A 19,247-nucleotide genomic window follows, 5' to 3' on the forward strand; every position below is an offset into this window, starting at 1 on the left:
TTGTTTTGTTTTACTTACCCCAGGGTAACTAACCCCATTTGAAACACCAATTAGCAGCTAAGGCTAAGCTAGATGCAGTGTAACACATTTACAATCATGTTAGCTAATGTAGCAGTCAGCCTGAGGAAAAAACTAGTATGTGATCCTAGTTAAAAGCTGTATCTTAGTGCACATAGGCTCAAGGGGGCTTAATGATGGTTGCACACGCCAGCTTAATTCTGGCATTTCCTAACTTGAGTGCTTAATTTTGCAACCCAAATCACTCAGGGCTTGTCTTCACTACAGAGTTAACGGAAGCTAGCTAGGGCCCCCCATTACTGCCCTGCCTGTAGCTCACTTGCTGAAGCTCGGAGGAGCTGCTATGTGCGACACGAGGAGAGGTTTTGAAAAAGTCCAGTGTGGCATTTTGGCATTGGGTTTTTTAAGTGACATGCGTAAAGCCCCTACCATCTGGTCATCTGTAATGGGCCCCTGACGCATTCATTGCTGCATTGGGCTGGCTGACATGGGAGCTGTACAGTACCTGTTTTCCTGGGAACAGCTTTCAAACCACACTTCCCCTGAGGCAGTTTGCAGGTGTAGAGGCCAAGGCAGCCATCACAGTCTGAGGGTTTCTGGCAGGTCTTAGCCTGAATCCCGGAACAGGAATACTGGAAGGAGAAAGAGAGAGAGGCTGTCACACCAACCCACTCCCTCTGCAACCAACTCCCAGCCCAAGTGATCCCCACACCCTCAAACTATACTGAACTTTAATTCAGGTTTCTAGTGGTTGCACTAGTAAGTGCACTGAATTCCCCACAGTTGAGGGGAGGGTTATCTCTAAACATAAACATTGCCTTTCTGCATAGGCCTGAGCCATGAAAGTGTGGATCCTGATCCAAATTTCATTTCCTCCTTCTACCCCCAGTATTTGGCTCCGAGGGTTTGGTTTGGCTTGCTCTAGCACTGAGGAACAGATAGGACATCGGGATCTAGAGTCAAATTCCAAAGCTCCCTTCACTCCAAAGTTTGGGGTTTCCACAGTTGGAGGTTTAGTTAAGACCCATCTCTGCACTTCAGGTTAATATTTAAACATTTTGAGGTGGAACTGAGCCCCTGATTCCTCCCTCCTCCTCCTTGGTGGTGCTCACTTTCTTCTTAAACTCTCTAATGTTGCAAGGTGAGGATTTCAGAGTCCTCAAAACCTGGATTAATCTGGGCCAGGACTGTCTTTTTGGTAAAGTGCGCATGGTGCCTAGTGCTGTGGGGCCTCTCGGAGCTACAGCAATGCAAATAATAATTCATCCAAATAAAGTTCTCCTCATCTCTAGGCATAGCTGCAAATCAATAATAGGGACCAATAAGGCTAGCGCCACATGGACTTCATAAAAAACCAGCGCCTTCCTGTTTTTAATTTAGCAAATTATATAACAGACCTATCTTGTGTAGGTGGCTTAGCTACTACCACATTTAATTACTTGCCCCAGGGCTGAAACATGACAGCAGCTTCTCTTAAAGCTAACTACTTTCCTGGCAGAGGCAAAAGGGTCGATTTTTCACAGGCACAAAGGGCAGGTGGGCTCCTAATATCGACCCTAAAGCCACTAAAGGGAGCTTCTGTTTAAAGCTGTACGGCTACTGTGCCATTACTAATTGTGGCTGGCTTCTAAACTGAGCTGCGCAAAGCCATTCAGTTCATTATTCAGTTTTATCCGTGTCAGTGAGTCAATCTCCAGGATTGCACTTGTGCTGGGCCATTGTCTCCAGCACTTGCAAGTTGACAGCAGTAGGATGTTTGGAAATTAGATGAGCTCAGAAGTTCCACTTAATCTCTCCCAGGCAGCTGGAGGGATCTTTAATGAATCCAGGAGAAAATGAGCCAAGTTGCAAAGTTGACTGTGCAATAAGGTGATGAGCATTTGCTGCCTGTTCTGGGCTCCTCACTTTATTGTTCTTAAATGGTCTGGATGTACAATCTACATTAGCTAGGCCTTGGCTCTATTTAAGAGACAGAAAATGGTAGATTACAAGGATCTAGAAAGGTCTGGGGGCTTCAGTTCCCATTTTTATAAACAATATAACAAGCAAAAAAAAAATTCTAAAAGCCATAACTCAAATGAGGCTGAAGGAAGGAGCATGGTGCTAGATCCCTGCTCTCTCCAAGAGGCGTAGCTCTCTTCCATCAATACTGTGCCTCCCAGCGCATCTCGCTATCTAGTACAGCCACATACCTTGTGCTGTGGTGTTGCTTTTTGTGATAAAACAGTGTGCCTATAGAGAGGAGTTATCATTCTCTCTCTCTCTCTCTCTCTATATATATATATAACCTCATCCATTTGAAATTTGCTGGAATGAACCTGCAAGAAGAAACCACCCATTTCTCTATAGCGTTGAGCTCCGATGTAGAGAGCTAGGAGGAAGAAGTCTGAGTAGGCCTGGATGAACTGAAAATACTACATGTGGACACCCAGAGCAAGGATATGGACAATGAGCTGGTTTGATTAGATAAGAAACAGTCCCTTCCAGGAAGGAGGACATGCAATTGTGGGAGACGTTGTTGATCAGCTCTCTCCTGGGCACCTGCCATTGAACTGGGGAGGGCAAAGGGGGAAAAGCAAAAGGTGCAGACAGGGGACTCTGGCTTGTACAGTTACCTCTACCACCCTTTAATATTTGCAATTACAACCCATGGCAGCTGGGTTTGTGCAGTCATTACCTAGACAAGGTTCAAGGAGATCCTTTCCTTATCGTATTTCTTGGTTTATCCATTTCTTCGTTCTCTTAAACAGTATCCTGTTTAAATGCAACTCTAATTTGACTTTGACTGTTAATACTGAGTAGGATAAGTTTGATCTATTGACAGACAGCAGAGGCTGTGTGTCACTGATGCCTCCTCCTCGTCGTGTTGGGAATTAGCTTGAGGCCAATGCCCACGTCCATGGTGTGCACACCAGCACTCTGTCTCTGCTTCTGACTATGGCTCCTCTCTCTGACTATGGCTCCCAAAACCACAGCATCCTCTCTTCAACTCAGCCCCCCAGTTAGGTCACCATCCACTTTTCCCCCCTTCTGGGATGTGGGGGAGAAGATTATCTCTGTCCAACAGTCCCAACACTTCCCCACTGGTGAGTGGGTGGGGGGAACTAGTCACTGCCCTGTCCAAGGTGCTTACAGTTCACTCAACCATCTAGGCACACAGTCCTTACTCCCTTGGCTCTCAGCAGCAACTGCCCCTACCCTGCAACTTTCTTTTATATGGACCTTCTGGGCCCTGATTGGCTGTCCCTCACAGTCCCTCTCCTATTGGCTGTGTCCCACACAGCCTCCCCAGGGCTCTGTTAACCCCTTCTCTGCCAATGTGGGATGGTGGCTCCATCACACTATGTCATAGGGTCTAAGGAGGAGCTGTGTTTCCAGCCTTATGATGAGGCACTGATGGAGGTCCATACTGGTATAAAGCTAACCCTGTCACTATAGATTGGCCAAGGCTGGATGACCCACATTACACAGATACCAAAGTTTAAAGTGGCCTGGGTGAAGCTGAGTGGCAGATGTGAGACCACTGTGGTGAGATGTGATGCAAGTCAGGTATTCAATGAGTCCATAGTAGCACCGCGATTGGAGATGGAGCTCAGCCCCCAGGGGCTACAGCCCCTATAAGCTACCTGCTCTGTCAAGATGCTATTTTTAAACTTAGATGCTTAAAGTTGATATTTAGCTGCCCAGGTCCAGGCACTTGTGTTTTGAAACTATGTGGGTGAATGGTACCAGCAACGGTGCCATAATTAGCGTGAGGTGAATTTTTTTCAACCAATAGTAAATTTGCCAAATAATGTTTTATTCAGGGCCCCAAAACTGTTCATGAATTTGGGGCAAAGTCAGTGAATAGTTTCAGCTGAAAAAAAAATTTAAAAATGTTGAAAATTTCCTTCTGACATTTTTCAAAATGAACTGTGTCAACATGTCATTTAGGAAATGTTGTTTTGAAGCGACATTCAAAACGTTTCATTCGACCTGAAGAAAATTTATGTTTTTGTCTTGTTTTGGCAAGGGAACACTGGGGGGAAAACCCCCGTTTTGGTTTAAAACAAACTGAATATTTTGAGGGGGATTTTTTTGGTTCAGCCACCAAACCGAAAAATCAAATTATTCACTCCGTTTTAATCATAACGCATTTGTTTAGATGGGAACTACTGGCCTGGGAATGAGATTTCTGTACACTTCTTCTTGCATTTCCAGCTTAGAACTGGGCTTGTCTGTTTATGCTGGACTCTAAGAACAGACAAGCTCTGCTGTGTCAGTGTTCTGCACCCATCCCTGGCTGACCTACAAGCCGGGAGTAGAGGTTCCTGACTGGCAAAGATAGGCCATCTCACACTCCTATCTGAGCTATGGCTGCTGTTTAGTATTAAAGTATTAATCTCCCCATCTCCCTAGAAATACTGAAAAAAAGCTGTAATTTGATTATGAGCTAGTGAATGACAGACCCAGATCTTCGGTGAGACCACTTTAAGCCCTGCAGACAGATTAACTAGACTGGATCACAACACTGTATGCGCACATACCACACAGACTAGGAGAACCACTTGATGGCTTTAGTTGATTGTTAGGCAGGCACAGAGACCCCCAAGAACTCTTTCGCTCTGACTCTCCCATACAAACCCTCAGTATGCTGGCTCCTTCAGGATGGGATGGCTGGGAGGACAACCATCAGCCATCCTATCCTGTTGTCTCTCCAGACCTTAATCATTGGTTTTTATTTCACCTTCTGATGAGATGAACCAGGGCCACCTCCCCACCACCCCAGAGGCAGCTGTTAGACAGGGACAGGTTCTGAGGTGGAAGCAAGACACAGGCTGGGGGCAGTGGTGTGGTGTTATACTCACAGTGTCAGTATTGAATTTCCCATGGCCTTCCAAGTGGTTGCTGGATGCTGGGCTCTTGCTCTTGGGGGGCTGCAGCTTGCTAGTGGCCTTCTGTTTACTGCTTTCTCGTTGTGGCTTGCTCAGCAGTTTGCTGTGGGACCTGGCTCAACTCCATCTTCTCCTGCCTTCTTCTGCACTCTGGCAGCAGGCTGACACCTCACTGAGCTGCCTTTTGGAGCTTTCTCTCCTCCATCTAATGGCTGAGGTGCTTTTCTCCCTCTCTCAGCCCCCACCTGCTTCTCTGGAGCTACCAACCCTTTCTCATCCCCAGCCTGAACCAGGAACGAGAGCTGCACCAAGAGGACAGCAATGGTGGTCACTGCATAAACCTTCATCCTTGGGCTCTGGCTTCCTCTCAGCTACTGTGTGTTCCTGTGCCCAGCCCAGGTGCTTGTAGGGAGGATCAGACCTGCCTCTTGCTCAGTGTTGGTGGCTGAAACCCTTTTATAAAGCAGAGATCTCCCTCCACCCCACCCCTCTTTCTGGGTGTCAATGACACTGAAATTCTAGCTTTCGTCTTATACCTGCAAACCTGGCTGCTACTGCTGGGAAACTCCCCCTCCCCCAAACTCTCTCATAGCCCTCCCATGAGCAACACCCCCTCCCTCTTTCCAAGGGTATCTGTGTGTGTCTAGTGTACTCTTTCCCAGTTGTGATCATGGCATATTTTGGCTAAACTATTTGCAGGCAGGATTGAGATAAATAAATGGATCTGCTGGCAAACTGTGCACATCAGGTGTGGGGAGGTGCATGAGAGGAAAGGGTTAATTTGGTCTCAAAGGCATGTTTTACAACCATACATTTTTAAATACCTTAGATGACTGATTATGCACTTTCACCACTGGGATGTTGGGGTGGGGGCATGTTTCTTTCACTGCTTCCAATGGAAAGACCCTTGGTACCCCCACTTTTTGGTTAGGCTGAGGTTGCCCCCTGAGTACACAAAGGTGGTGGGAAAAGGTGTTAGCTCGATGCGAACTGATGCGAGTATGTGTACACAAGTAGGGAATCACACCCCCAGCTCGTAGTGTAGACATAGCCTTAGTGAAAAATGAATGTTTCTGAGACTGTATAACAGGCAGAGAAGATTCCTGCTTTGTTTCCAGTGGTGCAAAACACAACCTCCAGTACTTACAGGTGAGAGAAAAGCTAGTCATCCACCTTAGCTGGCCTTGCTGCTGAATTTAGCCAATGAATTACGAACACCACCTGCTGGTTTTGAAGAGGAGGAAGGTTGGGCCACTGTAATACTGGAGGGCTAATGCTACACACACACACACCAACTGCTCTCTATCCATAAGGGTACCAGTGAAGGAGGTTTAATTGCACAGACGACCACCAGTCCATTGAACTCTGAAGCTGAACATTGAACAACCCCAACAAGCAGTGCTTAAAGTTGCAAGGTTGGGGGTTCTAGACCCAGTGGAGAAAAAATCGAGCTGGATCACTGAGGGGCACACACACACTTTAAGCATTGTCTTACCACAGCTGCTGCTCCCAGCTTATGTGAAACCTGCCACTTTTTTAAGACCACTTTAAGCACTGACAGCAAGTTCAGGCTGAAACCGCAATAGGGTATTTCGCTAACCATATACTTCCATCTAACTTGTAAAACCCCATGGGTGTCTTACAAGCATTTGGAACTGCAAGCACATGGACTTGCATAGTGGCTCTTGTGAGGTGAGCTAGGAACCGGGTTAAAATCATCACCTTCAGTGTCACTTGTGACCTGATCATTGTTTGAGTGGTGATACCCAGCCCCAGGTCCTCCGAGGTATTTAGGCTCCTGTGACACAGAGGCCCAGTAGTAGTTGACTGCTCTGTCTCAGCCTCATACACCTCTCACACCAGTTATATTTACATAAAAGGTGACATGCCATATATCATTTGAAATCTACTAACACACTGGTCATTAATGTCACTGTGAAATGTTTGTAACAACACTGTAGGTGAGATTATAGATCCTTTCTGATATTATGTCTTGGAGACTGAACAGACAAAGGAGATAAAACAGATCTTTTTTCCAAATGAAGGGAACAGAATATGGTGGCAGATGTCCCATTCAGGAAAGGGGGGGTCTGACTTGCTGCCTCCGGGTCAGCCAGTGGCTAACCCTCCTACAGCTTTATAAGTGGGGGGGATGTGATCCTGAGAGCACCCCAATGCCAGATGGAATAAACTTACTTTTCATAGGTTTGTTTGCTCAGTGGTCAGAGGATTAGCAACTTGCCAGAAGCTGAAGGACGGTATCTAATTTGTATTAATGGTACATTTTGTTACTGCCTCAGTAATAAAAAGCTGGATGCCAGAAGAGCCACAGGTAGAAGAATGGTCTTGTGGTTAAACACTGGGCTGGGAGCTGGTAAATCTTGGTTTGGTTCCCAGCTGTGCTACAGACTCACTGAGACCTTGGGAAATTCACTTAATCCCTGTGCCGCACATTTGCCATTTGTAATACAAGAACAGCGCTGCCCCACCTCAGCGAGGAGATGTGAGGTTATATTCATTTGTGTTTCGGAAGCACATGGACATTGCAGAGGGGCGATAGAAGTATCTAGATATTTAAGTCCCAACATACAATGCTCCACTTTGATCACTGGGCCATATCATAGAACTGTGTGCCAGTGGGTTGCTGTTTGGCAAGCCCATATGTAATAAGCATATTGTCTCAGATATCCATTGTTTTGCTGAAGTAGTGGCTGAGCAGGGCTGTTGAAAGGAGTTTGGCGTCTACCCTATGAAGATGGGAGGAAGAAATACAAGCTTTTTCAGGAAGGTGCAACCCAAGCTGTTTAAGCACCCTGTTTGTTTTTTTTTCTTTTTTTTTGCTTTCTGGGAGATATTGGCTGTGTGGCATTGGGGGATTGACAGTGGGGGGTGGAAATCTGAAGTAATGTTGCACTTCAGGTGTGGTTGGAATGGAACATCTGCTAGAGCTCTGGAGCATAAACTCTAATTCATCTTCCACACCTTCACCTCTGGCCAGCTCCTAGCCTTGACCTGTTCCAGGTTCACGCTGACAGTACTGATCTCCTGGGAGACGGGCTCGTATGAACGGAGGGAGAGGCAGGCAGAGAGCAGGCCCATCCGGACGCAGGTATCTGTGTCGTGCCCAGCAAGTAGCCCAGCGATTATCCCTGCCATTAAACTGGGAAGAGAAAGAAAAGACAGCTTCGGACATTGGGGAATGGTTTTGATTCTGCAGACCTTGCCATCCCAAAGAGACACTAAAGTATCTCTATTCACAAAACAAAGCTAAAAGCCAAGGGTCCCTACAGCAAATCAACCTACAAGCAACAGAAACTGGGATGGGGGAAAGGAGGATCTAACAAGGGGTCTGAGTATCCCTAAGGAAGACTGAAAGTCCCCTCTCTTGTCGTGTCCCAACCTCAGGACGCTGGGTCACAGACATTATCCTTTTAATGGAGAAAGATATCATGTCCTGGAGATGTCCCTTCCCAGGTTCCTGACAAGACTTTAAAACAGTGAGTGCCCCCTCATTTTATTCTATCCCAGCATGCTTTGGAAATAGAGTTGCCAACCCTCCAGGATTGTCCTGGAGTCTCCACGAATTAAAGATTAACCTTTAATTGAAGATTATGTCATGAGATGAAATCTCCAGGAATACGTCCAACCAAAACTGGCAGCTCTGTTTGGGAGGTTAGTCAGTGCGGCATGGCTACTCAGTGCAGATGTGACCAGTAGAGCTCAGAATATGTAGCACAGGTGCTGGAACTGGGGGTGCTGCTGCACCTCCTGGCTTCAAGTGGTTTCCATCATATCCAGGGTTTACAGTTTGGTTCAGTGGCTCTCAGCACCCCCACTATACAAATTGTTCCAGCACCCCTGATATGTAGCTCACTATTGAGCCTCAGTGCCTGAATTTAAGAAGCTCCCAGTATCATTGGGACGTAAAAAAGGAGACAGAACTTCCTTTAGAGACTCTAAGTAATGTTTCTTACCATAACAGAGGAGTTAACAGGAGAGATTCCTTCCTCTGTCATGCGCACAGCCAGGCTACTCCCAGTCTCCTGGGGTAGAGTGCCCTGCCTCTGAGATGTTTGTGAAATTGTTTTTAATTTTCTGAGACAAGGTGGGCGAGGTAATATCTTTTATCGAACCAACCTCGGTTTGTGAGAGAGACAAGCTTTGGAGCTACACAGAGCTCTTCTTCACATCTGGGAAAGGTACTCCCAGCATCACAGCCAAGTACAAGGTGGAGCAGACTGCTTAGTGTAAGGAGTTACCACATGTTGCAAGAGACCATTCAAAGATCTTTTCCCCTCTAGGCGTTTAACAATGGGGGTGGGGAATAGTTAGGATAAAGGTAGGGAATTGTTGGGAGTTAGAAGATAGGGGATGGGAGCATGAGCTTCTAAGCTTCCTGACTTGCTGGTGGCTGGTTCTATTGACTTCTGCTGCTGCATGTGAGACATTCTGGGTGATGTATTCAAGTTCTATCAAGGGGACCTGGGTATATGGATAGAAGCCTCTTTCTAGCATTTATACACATCTAAAGAAATAAGACAGAGGAAACAGCAGTGAAGATGAGGAAAAAGGAAAGACGAGGAAGAGAGAAGGTGATGGTGATCATAAGAAGAGAAAAGGGATGGTGATGTAAAGGAGATGGAGAGTGGGTAAGACTAATGGGAAGTTCTAGGAGGATGGAGGCGATGTTTAAAAAAAGCAGAGAGATAGCGCTAATATCAGGGGAGGGGCTTAGGGCTCTAAAACAGAGCTCCCACGTTGGCAAGGGGAGGGAGTCCTCTTCAGATAAAGTAGTCTTGTCAACTTTCAGCCAGCAGTTCATCTAAGGTCTCTGCAGGCTTCATCTGCCTAGTAAAGGTTACAGCAGCTGCAGGTGGCATTGTAGTGCTAGGGCCTCCTCGGGTCTGGGGAGCTGCACTTAGCTACCCTTGCCTTGTAGCTATGGGCCAGCAGAGATTTACACTCAGTACCAGCATGGCCTTCCACTCTGAAGAGCGGCTACTGCCGAGAGCTTCCAGGTGCTTCTCACTACATCCTAGGGGTGCGAAGGAAAAACTTCCATTTCTTACTTAGACGAATTACCTCAGTTTCTGCTTAACAAAAGGCACAGAACATTGTGGTTTGTGATGACCTTTCAATCTCTCAACAGCTCCTGAGACTTGGAATAAATATTTGGAGGGGATTATTCCTTAGCAGTGCTGTGTACGTGCATACACTGTTATGTTGTTACAGCAACCAGGGTGCAGGGAGCAAACAGCTTCCACAGACTGACAATGGACCCAGCCATCTGGGCAGGGATTCCAGAGAACCTTAAGATACAAATGAATTGCATGCTCCTCTTGAGCCAGTGCCCCTACCTACCCCCTTCCCTCCAGTGGCTCCTGCTGGGAGAGACTGAGACTGGAGTAGCTCTAAGCACCTTCCCCAAGCCACAGCTTTGGCACCATTAACTACAGCACAGTGAACCTTGATGGATCCGAGCACAGCATTTGGAAGGTGAAACTAACTGAGACATGAATGTGTTGGCTACTTCTGGTTAGATTCCATTGTTCAATCCCTTGAAACTGCTCACGGCCACCCTGTATGCCGTGAGTGTATGCAGCTTTGGTTTCTCAGCACATGTAGCCTGTGTGAGCACTGGTCTTAAAGGTCTCGCAAGGAGTCTGTTCTTGCATCCAGCACTGTATGAAAAAGAGGATTTCTGCAGAGTGAAGGAGCAGCCATTGGATAGCAGGAGAAGGAAATTACCTAAATTTCAGGAAACTGAAAGATTCTAAGAAATGCCAAATGGACTCAAAGAAACTGAGCTTCGTGAGAGCAGATCAATTTAAATTTAATAGGACTACAGTAATATAGATACTAATGGGCCTGAACTTTCAGGGTCCTCTAGGAAGAAAAAGTTTAGTAGTCATCAGACATATCCTGGACAATGTCTGGCAGGGGAGCAGCTTAAAGCAAATAGGAAGCTTAGGTAAAATTTAGAAGAGAACAAATTATAAGCTATTAGGCCACGTATAACAATTATTCTGGAGGAGGCTAGGTCATTGTTCAATGTATCGTGCCCAGTTGTGATCACCCCACCTTCAATATGTGGCTGAGATTGAAAAAGTCTAGAGAAATGCAGTGCTGAGGGAAAGAGATATGGCAGGATTTACATATGAGGAGTGATCGGAAACACTGTGATTGTTTAGTCTGGAAAGGAGAAAGTAGAGGAGTGTTGACTGAGGTACTCAGAATTACTAATAGCTCACCTTAAGTGATCACTCTGGTTACAGTGTGTATGGTAACACCCATTGCTTCATGTTCTCTATGTATATAAATCTCCCCACTATATTTTCCACTGAATGCATCGATGAAGTGAGCTGTAGCTCACAAAAGCTTATGCTCAAATAAATTTGTTAGTCTCTAAGGTGCCACAAGTCCTCCTTTTCTTTTTGCGAATACAGACTAACACGGCTGCTACTCTGACACCTGTCATTGTGCAAGGCACTGCATTTAGCTGTATGGAGTAAAAATCTATCAACTTCATGAAAAAACTCATACAGATACAGACAGACATCATCTTCCTTTCCAAATGCAAACAGATGGACATCGTACCAAAAGGACTGAAGGTAAAAAATCCATTACAATCTACATACCACACACTATGCTGACAGCTTGTGCCACACGCTCTCAAAGAAACTGAGGAATCACCTGATCAACATCCTCTACAGCAAACAGGGAAAGATTAAGAATGAGCTCTCAGAACTGGATACTCTCATAAAAAACCAACCTTCCACACAAACTTCCTCGTGGCTGGACTTTATAAAAACTAGACAAGCCATTTACAACACACACTTGCTTCTCTACAAAAGAAAAAGGACACTAAACTATCTAAACTACTACATGCCACAAGGGGCCACAACAGTGGTTCCCTTAACCCGCCCAGCAATATTGTTAATCTATCCAACTATACTCTTAGCCCAGCAGAAGAATCTGTCCTATTTCGGGGCCTCTCCTTCTGCCTCACCACCCCCACGAACATGATACAGTTCTGTGGTGACCTAGAATCCTATTTTCAACGCCTCCAACTCAAGGAATATTTCCAACACACCTCTGAACAACATACTAACCCACAGAGAGCTTCCTACCAAGACTACAAAAAGAAGGATTCTGGGTGGACTCCTCCTGAAGGTCGAAACAACAGACTGGACTTCTGCATAGAGTGCTTCCGCCGACATGCACGGGATGAAATTGTGGAAAAGCAGCATCACTTGCTCCACAACCTCAGCCGTGCAGAACACAATGCCATCCACGGCCTCAGAAACAACTCTGACATCATAATCAAAGAGGCTGACAAAGGAGGTGCTGTCATCATGAATAGGTCAGAATATGAACAAGAGGCTGCTAGGCAGCTCTCCAACACCACTTTCTACAAGCCATTACCCTCTGATCGCACTGAGGGTTACCAAAAGAAACTACAGCATTTGCTCAAGAAACTCCCTGAAAAAGCACAAGAAAAAATCCGCACAGACACACCCCTGGAACCCCGACCTGGGGTATTCTATCTGCTACCCAAGATCCATAAACCTGGAAATCCTGGATGCCCCATCATCTCAGCAGGATTGTCTGGCTATGTAGACTCCCTCCTCAGGCCCTACGCTACCAGCACTCCCAGCTCCCTTCGAGACACCACTGACTTCCTGAGGAAACTACAATCCATCGGTGATCTTCCTGAAAACACCATCCTGGCCACTATGGATGTAGAAGCCCTCTACACCAACATTCCACACAAAGATGGACTACAAGCCGTCAGGAACAGTATCCCCGATAATGTCACAGCAAACCTGGTGGCTGAACTTTGATTTTGTCCTCCCCCATAACTATTTCACATTTGGGGACAATGTATACCTTCAAATCAGCGGCACTGCTATGGGTACCCGCATGGCCCCACAGTATGCCAACATTTTTATGGCTGACTCAGAACAACGCTTCCTCAGCTCTCGTCCCCAATGCCCCTACTCTACTTGCGCTACTTTAATGACATCTTCATCATCTGGACCCATGGAAAAGAAGCCCTTGAGGAATTCCACCATGATTTCAACAATTTCCATCCCACCATCAACCTCAGCCTGGATCCACTTCCTGGACACTACGGTGCTAATAAGCGATGGTCACATAAACACCACCCTATACCGGAAACCTACTGACCGCTATTCCTACCTACATGCCTCCAGCTTTCATCCAGATCCATTGTCTACAGCCAAGCTCTACGATACAACCGCATTTGCTCCAACCCCTCAGACAGAGACAAACACCTACAAGATCTCTATCAAGCATTCTTACAACTACAATACCCACTTGCCAAAGTGAAGAAACAGATTGACAGAGCCAGAACAGTACCCAGAAGTCACTTACTACAGGACAGGCCCAACAAAGAAAATAACAGAATGCCACTAGCCATCACCTTCAGCCCCCAACTAAAACCTCTCCAACGCATCATCAAGGATCTACAACCTATCCTGAAGGACGACCCATCACTTTCACAGATCTTGGGAGACAGGCCAGTCCTTGCTTACAGACAGCCCCCCAACCTGAAGCAAATACTCACCAGCAACCATGCAACACACAACAGAACCACTAACCCAGGAACCTATCCTTGCAGCAAAGCCCGTTGCCAACTGTGTCCACATATCTATTCAGGGGACACCATCATAGGGCCTAATTACATCAGCCACACTATCAGAGGCTCATTCACCTGCACATCTACCAATGTGATATATGCCATCATGTGCCAGCAATGCCCCTCTGCCACGTACATTGATCGTACTTTTCTATGTAAAAGAATAAATGGACACAAATCAGACGTCAAGAATTATAACATTCATAAACCAGTCGGAGAACACTTCAGTTTCTCTGGTCACTCGATTACAGACCTAAAAGTCGCAATATTACAACAAAAAGACTTCAAAAACAGACTCCAACAAGAGACTGCTGAATTGGAATTAATTTGCAAACTGGATACAATTAACTTAGGCTTGAATAGAGACTGGGAGTGGATGGGTCATTACACAAAGTAAAACTATTTCCCCATGTTTATCCCCCCCACCGTTCCTCAGATGTTCTTGTCAACTGCTGGAAATGGCCCACCTTGATTATCACTACAAAAGGTTCCACCACCCCCCTCCCTTCCCCCCCCCCCCCCCGCTCTCCTGCTGGTAATAGCTCACCCTACCTGATCACTCTCATTATAATGTGTATGGTAACACATGATTGTTCCATGTTCTCTATGTATATAAATCTCCCCACTGTATTTTCCACTGAATGCATCCGATGAAGTGAGCTGTAGCTCACGAAAGCTTAGGCTCAAATAAATTTGTTAGTCTCTAAGGTGCCACGAGTCCTCCTTTTCTTTTTGCAAATACAGACTAACATGGCTGCTACTCTGAAACCTAGAATTACTAAGGTTTCCATGAAACTAATCAGTCCCTTTTTATGCTGTCCTCTAGCATGAGAAAGGGGGAGGCTAATCACTCCTTTCAATTAGTGGCAAATAAATGTGGAAAAATCTGCCTCATACAGACTTCCCAGACAGTTCACTGCAGTAAAATATCAGTCATTGCAGCTTATGAAAAAAGGTCTGGATAATTATGTCTGGATAATTATGACTATCACATGTAGTTATACAAGACAAGGAGGATAATAAAGATGTCAGCTGATCACTATGGGGTCAGTAAGTAATGCCTGTCCCCTCCGACCCCAGTGTACAGCATTGCATCAATGATTAGGTAAGGTATGGTGAGAACTCAAAGCATAAGGTACCAGCCACTCCCACAGGCAGAAAACTGGACCTGATGAACTGAACTTATATGGCAACTCCTGCCTTTAAGGCACTTCCTGGCCTTTTAGCAAACCTTACAACGAAGGTTAAGTCTCACTTCCACTGGAGAGAAACTGATCCAGCTTTGGCTTAAGGTAGTTTACTTTATTTTGACTACTGCTGTAGTACTTCAATAGCCACTAACGTCAAGAAGTTTGACAGCCCAGCCCAGAGTAATTCAGAACTTGTGGCTGTACTGCTGGGACCTTGGATGCTGTAGCATATGTTCAAGACGGTTCTGGGAAAAGGAGGATGAGTGGCCAGATGGGCTTCAATCGATATTAAGCTGTTATGGGCAAATTCTTAGTATGCGTTGTGGAGAATGATGTCCCTTACTCCTTATTGGGTGGATTTAATGTTTAATTCCCAAGCAGAAGAGTGAAATCTGTCTTCATGGTAGTGTTAAAAATTCCAGATAGGAATTCAGCTGCAGAAAATAAAGAAATCCCATAACTGCATCTTTTCTCTGGGTAATTAGTAATATACCTGTCACCCGCTCCTGAGACATTCACTATCTCTTCCCTGGAGATGGGGATTGCTGGGTAGTGGGTGGCACACAGCTCGCCGGCAGCATTCTGTAGAGAGGGAGAGGAGGAGTGACATTACTGGGAATTCACCGAATTCTAGAAGCAATATTTGGACCTGGCTGATCTTGCCCACAGCTGCCTCAATACTTAGAGTCCAAATAATATTTTTTTACATTTTGAATCACATTCACTTTGTCTATGTTTGCGCCCTTTTGGGGTTCGCTTTCCACCAAGACTTCTGCAACTGAGAGCGTGTATGTTCGTGGAGAGTGTGTTTTAAACTTGCATTCTTAATTACTCAGGGAAAAGCACATTTTAAATGTGCTTTCTGTGATCACTCCACAGATATGAATCACTGTATCACAGGATGGTCCTTCCTGGAGCACTCTCCTGTGGCAAGCTACAGCATGACTGAGGCACCTGCCTCAGTTTCCCTTTCAGAGTCCCCAGTAACTCCTTGCAAGCTTATCCTCCAGTCCTTTGATTTATTACCAGAAACATATTTCAAATCATCCAAATGATAATGAAAGTACTATACATAGTCCATTTCTCACATCCCAGCACAGAGAGTCTTTACAAATCCAACGACATGGCACCCCACATACTACACTCCAGAGTTTTCCACCACACCTAGGCTTCTTGTCAGTCCTCCTCTGTCCTTCTGCTAAGAAAGCCACCCCAGCCCTTCCCACAAGAGTAAGTTCTACTCTCAGGGCTGGCTCCAGGCACCAGCGAAGGAAGCAGGTGCCTGGGGCGGGCAACAGAAAGGGGCAGCATTCCGTCAGTTATTGAGGCGGCACGGACAGGTCTTCGGCGGCACTTCGGCGGCAGCCCAATCGATTTTTTTTTTCGCCGCTTGAGGTGGCAAAAAAACTGGAGCTGGCCCTGCCTACTCTCCCCAGCAGGAACCCCCAGAGCCTTACCAGGGGAGCATCCCACACTTCCCCTGGCCCTCTCACTGCTTCCCTGGGGCCAGCTCTCCAGTGTGGAGGGGAGTAAGCCCTGCTGCTCTTCCCATCTTCAGCCCTCTCCAGTCCTGGGCTGCAGCTTAGACATCAGCAGGCAACTCCCACTGCTGCTCTCTGGCCTTCAGCCTTGGCCCTCTGGCTTGGGGACATGTGCCAGCCACCAAACCCCTCTTGCTGCTCTCCTGTCTAGCCTTTTCCCAGGAACCAACTACAGCTTCCTTCCAGGATCTTCCACCATCCCCCTGGTGTGTGGAAGCTCTCACCTGACCTTTTCCTGACTGACTCAGTCTGTGCTCTAAGACCTGGGCTCACCCAGTCTCCCTCCTCTTTCAGTTTCTCCTTGATCCTTTATAGTTAGGGCCCTACCAAATTCCATTTTGGTCAATTTCACAGTCATGGGATTTAAAAAAATCATAAATTTCATGATTTCAGCTATTTAAATCTGAAATTTCATTATGTTGAAATTGTAGGGGTCCTGACCCAAAAAGGAGTTGGGGGGGTCATAAAGTTATTGTAGGAGGGGTTGCGGTGCTGCTACCCTTACTTATGTGCTGCTACTGGTGGTGGCTCTGCCTCAGAGCTGGGCAGCTGGACAGCAGCGGCTGCTGGCTGGGAGCCCAGCTGCGAAGGCAGAAAAATCGCCAGCAGGAGCACAAAAGTAAGGGTGGCATGGTATGATATTGCCACCCTTACTTCTGCGCTGCTACTGGCGGGGTGCTGCCTGCAGAGCTGGGTGCTCAGCCAACAGCCACTACTCTCCAGCCTCCCAGCTCTGAAGGCAGCGCAGAAGGGTGGCAATGCTATGACCCCCCTAAAATAACCTTGCAACCCTGCTGCAAATCCCTTTGGGTAAGACCCCTAGTTTGAGAAAGGCTGGTCTTCCCTGTGAAATCTGTATAGTATAGGGTAAAGACACACAAAAGACCAGATTTCACAGAGGGAGAGCAGATTTCCCAGTCCAGGATGCATTTTTCATGGCCGTGAATTTGGTAGGGCACTATTTATAGTCCCAGGTGCTGCCTTGGCCTCTTAACTGGCCAAACTGAGAGCACCTGCTCTGGCACAGTGGACCTGGACCTGCCTCCTTTACCACCCTGTGACACCCAGTGGCATTGGAAAGGAAGGCTCAATTTCCATTATTAATCTGCGGAGCCAGCCAGTCCTCCAGGGTCAGGTATATGGATAGCAGCATTAACCTTGGTGAGAGAGGCTTGAAGAGTCACTACTATGCTGGTGCTCCCAGGCACAAGGGAATGAGAACTCCTTGCCACTCAGTTGGTCTTCCTGAGCCTCCTACCTGTTTGTGAGTTCCAGGGCACAGTGAGACACGCCCTTCCACTCTCCTGCCACACAAGAGGACTCCATGCATGCCGAGTGTCACCACCACACAGTGCAGTTGTGTCAGCAAGGGGCGGGTCAGGGTCATCGCAGTCCTGACAACATCCTCCAGCCTGGACGGCAGCTCTTTAGACAGCAATGGAAGAAAAGCCGTGACATCACTTCAGACCACAAAGCTGCTGACTTGAGCTTTCCATGTCACCGGGATGTTGGCCTATTTGTGAGTGGTTTTCAAGGTCTAGCTGGGAGTTTACAGTGCTCTCGGAAAACGCTGACAGCATGAGCACAGGCAGCCACAGAGCTGATATATTGTGCAAACTTCCCACTCACAGTTCCCCCCTGTGCTTCTCATTCCTGACCTGCAACACTCCCCATCCCTATTCCAGTTCTGGTCTTCCACGTAGCCTCTCCAATGCACCTCCACTCCGAAATGAGGATACCATCTCTCATGAGTTTACACCTGTGTGTGTGTGCAGGGGACAAAATAACTGTGTCTGTGTCTTAATGTCATTGCGTTGGTGTCCGCATAGGGCGATGTTTCATTTCCTATAGAGACAGCATCACAGTCTGAAGACAAATACCATCATACTGTGATGCTTCATTGGGACATCTGAAATAAACTAGTAATCCTATTTGCTTGGTTGGGCTTGTAGCGTGCATGACAAAAACAGTGACTCAAACTCTAGAATATGTAGCAATCCGAGACCTGCAGCAGTCTCTGCTGGACTAGTTTTTTGCCTTATCTGAGTCAAGTTTCTGAGCTTGCGAAGATTTTGTGAGGTGGTCTAGATGCCTCATTAGTTAACCACGGTCTTTAGGTTCAGTGCATTTATTTTAACACACACACACACACACACACAACCAAAGGGGGACTGAAATAGAAATTAATTAAAATACAAGTCTGTGTACTAACCATAGAAAATCCATGTTCTTTCAGGACACACAGAATGGTTACCAGCTCCTCTGCTTAGTGAACTGCAGCTTCTAAGCTAGTTCATCACTCCTCTGCCCAAAGCTGGCCTTCCCTGCTTCTTGGGCTTTGTAAAATCTCCAGCTGCTGTAGCTGTTTTGGTAACCTAAGTTAACTCTTCTGGAGGCAGTACTATGACAAACAGCTCTGCTGTTTCTAGAAGTGCTGGTTCAGCATAGTGAGGGACTTGCGGTCAGTGGAAGCAGTCAGTCTGGAATGGCGGCAGGGGTGGGGAAAACGCAGCTCCCTGTGCAGTGTCTAGGTTAATCTGAAAGTATTGCTCTCTCGCTACCACATCACTGTACTGTACCTGCCGGCACAGGGTGCCCGAGGGTCCGATTTATTGCCCTTAGTTCTCGCAGATTGGGGGAGATGTAGGTCAGCGCTCTCCAGCTGTCTGAAAGGAATGGCTTAGAAGCCTTGTTCTCATCTGTCGGCTCATAGCACACTTCAAAACAAAATTGTAGTTGGTTAGCCGATATAACAATCTCTCTGCTTCAGGACAGGCAGATATTTGGAATGCTCGTTGTGATTTTTACAATGTTTGGTATCTACACTTTATTTTAGTTAGCTATCTCCAATCTCCCTTTCTGCTGCAACAGTAATGATTCACCTGCTTCTGGCTCTGGGGTGATGTGATGAGAGGCAGATTCAGGAATGGGCATTTAGTTTGATAGACAGGCCAGTGAGCCA

At 46.6% G+C, this 19,247-nt stretch overlaps 1 protein-coding gene across 5 annotated transcripts in view; it reads right to left on the reverse strand.

The window, feature by feature from the left end:
- The window catches only part of LOC140902437 (uncharacterized), a 57,968-nt gene that overhangs the window by 2,790 nt on the left and 35,931 nt on the right, over window positions 1-19,247 (reverse strand). Inside the window, exons 16-20 of one of the 5 annotated variants that reach the window (XM_073322513.2) lie at window positions 18,865-19,002; window positions 17,544-17,710; window positions 15,238-15,326; window positions 7,881-8,052; window positions 524-650 (exon numbers count right to left, since the gene is read on the reverse strand). In XM_073322513.2, coding sequence (XP_073178614.2) covers window positions 524-650; window positions 7,881-8,052; window positions 15,238-15,326; window positions 17,544-17,710; window positions 18,865-19,002 — 693 coding nt within the window. Of the gene's footprint in view, window positions 1-523; window positions 651-5,529; window positions 8,053-15,237; window positions 15,327-17,543; window positions 17,711-18,864; window positions 19,003-19,247 lie in introns of those variants that run through there. The other 4 variants (XM_073322504.2, XM_073322539.2, XM_073322547.2 and 1 more) reach the window with 4 other exon arrangements.

The sequence above is a fragment of the Lepidochelys kempii genome, chromosome 1, assembly GCF_965140285.1.
Source record: "Lepidochelys kempii isolate rLepKem1 chromosome 1, rLepKem1.hap1, whole genome shotgun sequence".
Lineage (NCBI taxonomy): Eukaryota > Metazoa > Chordata > Testudines > Cheloniidae > Lepidochelys > Lepidochelys kempii.